The sequence below is a fragment of the Abrus precatorius genome, unplaced genomic scaffold (assembly GCF_003935025.1).
Source record: "Abrus precatorius isolate BTA unplaced genomic scaffold, Abrus_2018 Scaffold9, whole genome shotgun sequence".
Classification (NCBI taxonomy): domain Eukaryota; kingdom Viridiplantae; phylum Streptophyta; class Magnoliopsida; order Fabales; family Fabaceae; genus Abrus; species Abrus precatorius.
The window spans coordinates 32,826,211-32,833,774 of record NW_020874439.1 but is presented as its reverse complement, the minus strand read 5'-3'; the positions used below and the strand labels follow the sequence as shown (position 1 = coordinate 32,833,774).

The following is a 7,564-nucleotide window of genomic DNA, read 5'->3' as shown; positions in this document are numbered from 1 at the left end:
ATGCAAGAACTTGAAATTTTCAGTAATTATAAAGACAATCCTAACCCGACATTCTGTAAGTTGTCCTAAATTAAAAATGGCAAAATGAATTTATAAACTCAAAGCTATAAAAATCAAATTATTTTGGAGCACCTGAACTCCCGAAGTTGAAAATGATGAGCGACTTTTGGTTTAGTTGCACGTGTACTAGTTTTGATTTCAATCAAAGCAAGCACAAAATAGTCCAAAATAAACAAGAGATAAAAAAAAAGAGAAAATAAAATAAAAGATACAATAAATTATGTGAATTTTATGTTTTTACACTCATTTCTTCTTATATTAAATTTTTTAATTCCATTTTTTATCACATCATGAATTACATTTTTTTATCTCTCTCTTCGTGTTTTCCCATATTTAGCTTCTCTCTGCTCACCGCACACTCAAATCACGTGTCAAGATATAATTATTCTAGATGATGTGATATTATGAAGAGAGAAATTGAAAAAAAAAAAAAGGAACAGATAAAATAAGTGTTAAAAAAATATGTATAAAAATCCAAAAGTTCACAATGAATTAGTGATTGACTTTGATTGGCTGATGGAAGTAATTCAAATTTCATATAAAAAGTAAAAATATTATAACGAATCAAAAGACTCAAAACTCTAGCTAGACTACCCTTCTAATGTCAACAGGCCTTTAGTGTGGTGATTATTCACTTGATAAACAATCGGGTGTTCCCCCTTTCTTGATTTGGATTAAGTATAAGTCCCAACAAATAGACTAGACAGTTAAGAAGAAGACACTTGAAATTCAATGCGTTGATGAGGTCTTGCCCTCACTAGAGAACAAGAACAAAGTTTGTGGTCTCTTTTGTTCTTCCCTTCCCTCTCCTCATTATTTTCCTTTCTTTGTTGCCTATTGCATACATGGTTTCTTTGCCACCACCATGTTATATGTATGAAATGTGGGTGTCTTTCACAATTCACAAACATAGTGAGTGAGGGAGATATGAGAGGAAAACGTAACTTTCAATTTTGTCTTGATGAACTTATGGTGCGTTGTCCTGGTCCCTTAGCTTTAGTCTCTAACACATGCACGCCACGCAAGCCCACAACTATGCATGGGCCCAAAAACATCTATCACACTCCCTCCTTACCTTTTATTTCCTTCAATTTTTCACCTCACCAACACTTTTTCTTAGTCGTGTGTTTCAGAACCACTTAAAAGACCAAACACGTTGTGGCTGAGATCATCACAAAGAAAAATATTCAATAGTTTGTTTTATTTTTATTTTTATAAAATTATGGATAAAAAGAGTTGACATTGTTATTGTCTTGTATTGCTTCACTCCGCGACCAAACGCACTACCGATTCATTTACACTCAATTCGTTGTTTTACAGATTTTTTTTTTCTTCCTTTTGGTCGATCTCAGGTTTTATGTTTTTGGTCGTTGTTTTAAGATTGGAAAGCAAAGAACACCTAAGCCCCACAATTTAGGCCCATCATCAAATTCGGCCCAGTACCAAGGTTGCGCTGAAGTCAGGAATTTAGTAAACTTTTGATAAAATTTGAAGGGTTTAATAGGATTTGAGATTCAAATTTGAAGGGTTGGAAATTTTGAGACTTCTTTATACTGAGTGAAATTTGATATTTTACTTGATGAGTTTTAAGTGAAAGAAGATTTAAATGATTTAATTTGTGAAAAAATCAGAAATTGAGTACAAAATAAGTGACGAAGGAAATTATTTGCAATGAATTTAACTAAAACACACTAACAATGTAAAAAAATGTACATTGCCAGTCAATCTTATATTATTATATTAATAAGATTCATTAACTTTTATAATAACTTAAAATTTGAATCAATGGTGTATTATAATCACTTGTCAGTACAAAGATCTTTATACCTACAATATACTAAAATTAAATTTTACTTGTGACAATTAAGAGATTGAAATATTATATTAACTCCAAAAATTACTGGGAAACCAAAATTATACATGAACTATAATAGAAAAACTAAAAATACATTTAAATATGTTTTTTTCAAAAGGATTCAATCTAGTAGAACAAAGTGTGTGATAGAAAATAAGTCATACGTATGACTTTTTCTTAGCTTCACGTAAAAAAAATTGATTCCATGTTTAAAGTAGTTAATTTTAGACTGAGAAAACTAAAATTGAAATAATCATTTACTAAAGAGCTTACTCGGTGTTTTTCCTGAACAAATGTTAAACACGCACTTCAAATATAAATAAGTTCCATAATTTGATTAGAGATGCTGCATTGTGAATATCAAACTTATTTCAATTAAATGTAATATACTCCCCTTTTCACATGACTACAAGAATAAAACTAATGGAATCAATGGACACGAATCATAGACTCATTGAGAGGAATGATATTCTAGATAGAACAAACAAACGTGATAAAATACATAGAATGTGTTGTGTTTTTTTGTTTAGCAAGGATAATTATTACGAAAGAGTTTATAACGAAACAAATACAAATCGACGTGGTTTTGTGTTATTGTCTAAAAACAAGTTACGAATGAGAAACGAAAATGGATAAGTGACAAAAATCCCTGATGCATTATATCCAATTTACATCAAAATTTTGTTTCAAACCAACTAGGATTTCCCTTTTGGCGGTCAATATAAAATGTGTTAAGTTGAACGTGGCTTGACATTATAACCCATAAGAGATTGAACGATAACATGTGGGTGTAATTGAGCTCTCTCTCTGGGTTAAACGACTTAGTTATCTCCGAATCCGTCAAAATGAGCATGTTTTTGTGGAATCAAGACAACCTTCTACTGTATTGACCATAAAAAACAAGACAACGTTCTAATGGGCATTACTTTCTATACCATTCTTTTTTATTAATCCCAATACTCTTTTTATATCTTCTAGGAATTCAATTCGCGAAGATTATTAAAACAAAATTAAAATTCTGAAAGTAACGCAAAATGCAAAAGAAAAAAATGACTTGTATTTCTCATCTGTTGCTTGGCCAAAAAAGATGAAGTAACCCAAATGCTTTGGGTAATGGCTCAATCCATTACCCCACAGACAAAGGTGCAATTGATTCTCAATCAATTGGTCAACCCATCATTGTTCCTCTTATTATTTTTTTCTCTTGAAGTGCATAAAGCCTAAAGGTGAGGCTATTCAAAATTCAAATTGTAAATTCCCCAGTCTTCAGTTGGCTTTTGGGATACTTCAAGAGTTTGGCGGGATATTCCTCCACATATTGGCAAACTTTTAGTAGTGGGTATTCAGTGTTTCCCCAACTCAGCAACTCCTTTATCTTATTAGAACAACTTATAGCATAATTAAACAAGTGTTACTAATGCTATTAGTAATTAGTAACTTTAACGTTAAATTCATATTTATAAGTTTTAAAATTTATTTCCAAAAACACATTTAGTTCTAGTAAATGCTAATCTTTGTACTCCTATGCCGGACAACGGTTAGGCACTAGTCCCATGAATCGTTCCCCACTTGTGACATGCATCTTTCTTCCCACTTCATTGCCCCATTCATAATATTTGCCCATTGCTGCGTGGAAACAACCAACAATTGTATAAGCTGATCTATTGCCAATAAGGCCCACTGAATACTAAACTTTATTTTGAACCTAAAAAGAACATTCTTTTTTTTTATCGGTTTTCTTCTCCTAGAAACTTATAGGGCCTGAATTTTCAGTACTTTTCCCCCTTTCTTTTCCTCTTATACATATTCTATAAAGTTTTTGTAGTTAGTCCAATATTTGGATAAAGCTTGATTAGTTTATTTTGGATAGATCAACATTAATCTCCCAGAAAAAATGGCAATAATCATTAATTTACTCCTAATTGCCATTGATCAAGCAGCAGCTGAAATAGACAGAAATTCAAGTCATACCTCCTAAAGATAGAAGTATATATAACGTTGGATAAATTTCACGTTCAATGTCCCAAGAAAATGTATCTCAAAATGCAAAGAAAACAAAATGGAACATATCTATCTACGTCCCTATCTTCTTCATTGCGTAAACACTTAAAAATCAAGATGGAATGGTCTCAAATAATAGACCAATTAATATGATTCAACGATCTCCATGATCATGACGTGTACCAAATGGCGCCAAAGAACAATTTCTAAACAAACTAGTTCCAAGTGATAAAGAAACACATTAAAATTTCCTTGAATGAAGTCCATCAAGGAACCCATTGGCAAACGATAATCATATGAGAGAAAATAAGGGGAAAAAGTTGTAGCTTTTCATTTTTTTTTTTAATTTGTGGACTAATGGATGTCCAAAGGTCTCTCACAATATAGATGCAGTGAATTCCCACAAATACATTTCATATGTACTCGGACAATTAGATATAAATTCCATTTCCTAGGAAAAAAAATTGGGGGAATCACCAACTTCTATGTGATCTACTATCTATTATTTATATACTATATCATTTGGCTCAATTCTTTGGATCCTAATCCTCTTAAGTTGATGCCGTTCGAGAAACTCAAAAAAGTTGAGCTCTACCCTCCAAGATGTTACTATTTACAAGTCAGATTTGGCATCTCCTATGCAATTTATAGAACCTAGAACTTGCTTCTCACGACCAAGTTTTTGACCCATGAGACGGCTTACTAGTCTGTCCAGAGCCTCTTTCATCCACCAGTGTTGACAAACATCCCTTGCTTCAGTGACGCTCATCTACACCACCCCAAAATCAAAAGTTTCAAACAAAAATAAGTGACCTTTTCATAAGAATAGAACCCCATCAATAATTTTAAAATAATGCTTCAACACTCAATCTTTTTCTTTTCAAAAAACAGTTTATATATATACTTACCCATATTCTTTCACGAACGTTTTGCTCTGGCCAGAACTCCAATTGCTCTTGAACAAGTAGAGGGAACATGTACCCTTCATAGAAAGTATCATGAGTCTTACTCTTGAAACTCCATTTACCCAATTTACCCTGCACCAATATAAAAATATAGAAGCTATTTAGTGCTTTAGTTTGCATAGATTTTTTTTTATTTATTTATTTAAAATCATTATTTAGTGTTACAAAACAACGCCTCACCCCAACAATGCCTCTCACCCCAGCTTCTTCTATGGTCTCTCTCAAAGCTGCCTCCTTTTTGGATTCATCTAATTCCCAGCCTCCCTGGTGTTTAGTCAACAATAAAAAATTATAAACGAATAAATGGAATTAAATAAATCCAAATAATAATGTGAAATTTGGGTGTTGATTATTGACTAATAATTGGGTGAGGGTTTACCTTTGGAAATAGCATCCCTTTGCCTTTCTGAGAACTAATAACCAAGACTTCCAATTCGTCTGAAATCTCCATGGAAGTTTTCTCCCCAATCTTAAATCTATATGGTATGCACCTGCATGAGCATCATTTCACACACAATTGATGACAAAAAAAGTATTAGTAACCACCAAAATGAAACTCAACGGAGTAGCCATGCAATTCAGACTTCACCAACTAATTCAATTCAGTTCACTCACAGAAACTCATAACATAACAATCAATCCATAACCATTAACTCTTTTATTCTTCTCTTCATGAGAAAACACAACTTACTCATACCAAACAAAACTTAAGGAATAAAAAACGGTTTCAAAATTCAGCAAAACAAAACCGCACCATTAAAAACACAATTTTTTTTTCACTAAAACAAACTTAGAAACATGGATGAAAACAAAATTTCAATGAAAACCCAATTTCCTAAAATTGAAGAACAATAGAGGATCAGAAAGAGACGAACCCCACAACTTGACGACGACCCTTTCTGTAACGCTGCAACTCCCTGCCCGTACGAGAAACCAATGCCACAACATTTTCTTGAGAAACCAAAGCCACCATTTTTTTGATTCAGAGTTTAAGGAACAGAAACAACAACAAACGAAAACAAGTTGTGTTCAGTAGATAGCATAAGAGAAAGTGAAGAAGGGGTCCCCTTTTAATAATGGTAACCCGTTAGAGAGAGAAAGTGTGTGTGTGACATAGCAGGAGAGAGAAAGTAATTTATTTTACTTTATATTAAAATTAATTATTTTAAGGGAAGAAACAAAAGTTGGATGTGGGACCCACTTGAAAGAAGATCTGCTGCAAATGCATGCAACTCTATGACACGTGTGAATGACGTGTCACGTGACATCCTACGTGGCTTTCAATATCCGTTGGCTAGCTGTGTGTATAAGAACTTCACAACATTTTCTATTTTGTTAATTTGTGAAAGAAATGATTAAAAATGGTGGAAAATTATGAAGAAAAAAAGCTGCTATGTTTATCTAGAAGTGAAGAAGACTAACATTATTTCCGCTACTAGAAGCTCTCATCTGTTCGGTTAAACTGTTTTTCTTTTTTTTCCTCAAGAATCATGACTTTTTCGTGAATTTCATACTTGTTTGATAGTGATTGACGCAGTTTTCTTAAAAACCTTTAGTTGAAATCTTTGTTATAAATGTAATTTTGTTGTAGAGCGTGTATTCATTCGTGTTTTATAATAATAATGGTTTTATAAACATTAATTGTTATAACTTATTTTTCAACTATTCCAAAATATAATTTTTAAATTATTTATTATTATATATTTTTTAATATGATAAAGTTTTTCAATAAAAATATTTTTAATTATTTAAAATCAACTCTTAAAATTTGATATTGATATTTTTTTAATAATAATGACGATCTATACTTACAATATTTTCAATATGATTTATTTTATAATTTTTTATTAAATAAAAGTCAGCAATTAAGAAAAAATATTAATTTGTTATCAGAAATCCGGGCAAGCATCGAATATTGTTTTGGGAGAATTTGATAGTTGTGTATTTGGCACAATACGTAACTTAAATAAATAATGCAATTTTTTCAATGAAAGTGTCATTTTGTGTAAATAATTGTTTAAATTTAAGTTTTCTTTTTGTTAAATGAGTTATTTTAGTCATTTTAATTTTTTTTTCAACATTAATTTCTTAAATTTTATTTTGCAGTTGGTCATAAAAAGAAAGAAAAGATGGACCAAAAGTTAGACTTAACTTAACTTTGATCGATAATTATTTTATGATGTTAAAGACGAAAGTAAGAAGAACTGAGTGAAATTAATCCATAATCAATTTTTGTACTGTTAAATGGTTATTTTACTATCATTAATAATTTGTGTTCTCGGTTTAGAAAATATATAAGATTTTATTAATTTAGCATTTTGACTTTACATTTTTTAACTTTCTTTTATTGAACTATTTAATCCAATCAATTAAAATAATATAAAGTAGTTTTTAAAACGTAATCTTGAAGATGATACTTTTATTTTTGTTATATTATTTGTGTCGACTCGATGTACTTTATTGAAGTGTTAAAGACTTACCAATTTTAATAATGGTTTATAATAATTTCATTTTTATTGGAAAAAGTTATATGTCAATGAAAGTTAATAATCTAAAGCTAAAATACGACTCTTTAGATCACAATGATTAATGGTGCCATATGAACAATTGTGGTTCAATTTTTATTTTTTATTTTTATTCTAAGTTATACTAAATGTCAAACTAATTAACAGTGTGAATACCA

At 30.8% G+C, this 7,564-nt stretch overlaps 1 protein-coding gene across 2 annotated transcripts; it reads right to left on the bottom strand.

Annotated features, from left to right (window-relative positions):
• Positions 1–3,442: 3,442 nt before the first annotated feature.
• LOC113850157 (nudix hydrolase 18, mitochondrial-like) lies at positions 3,443–5,909 on the bottom strand. Of its 2 annotated transcripts, none has more exons than XM_027480558.1 (5): positions 5,757–5,909; positions 5,261–5,372; positions 5,062–5,145; positions 4,825–4,953; positions 3,443–3,541 (listed from the first exon to the last, which is right to left on the bottom strand). In XM_027480558.1, exons 1-5 carry the CDS (start codon positions 5,852–5,854, stop codon positions 3,461–3,463), a joined length of 504 nt encoding a protein of 167 aa, XP_027336359.1. In that variant the 5' UTR covers positions 5,855–5,909; the 3' UTR covers positions 3,443–3,460. The 2 variants fall into 2 exon arrangements, with proteins under 2 accessions (XP_027336359.1, XP_027336357.1); XM_027480556.1 differs by lacking the exon at positions 3,443–3,541 and adding an exon at positions 4,344–4,685.
• Positions 5,910–7,564: the final 1,655 nt, after the last annotated feature.

Bases quoted from the DNA above. Each gene is read 5' to 3' on its own strand.
- LOC113850157 (XM_027480556.1), bottom strand. From the start codon at position 5,854: ATGGTGGCTTTGGTTTCTCAAGAAAATGTTGTGGCATTGGTTTCTCGT. The intron at 5,373-5,756 runs GTTCGTCTCTTT...ATGCTCATGCAG, and splicing joins GGTCGTCGTCAAGTTGTGGG to GTGCATACCATATAGATTTA. The intron at 5,146-5,260 runs GTAAACCCTCAC...ACTAAACACCAG, and splicing joins AAGGGATGCTATTTCCAAAG to GGAGGCTGGGAATTAGATGA.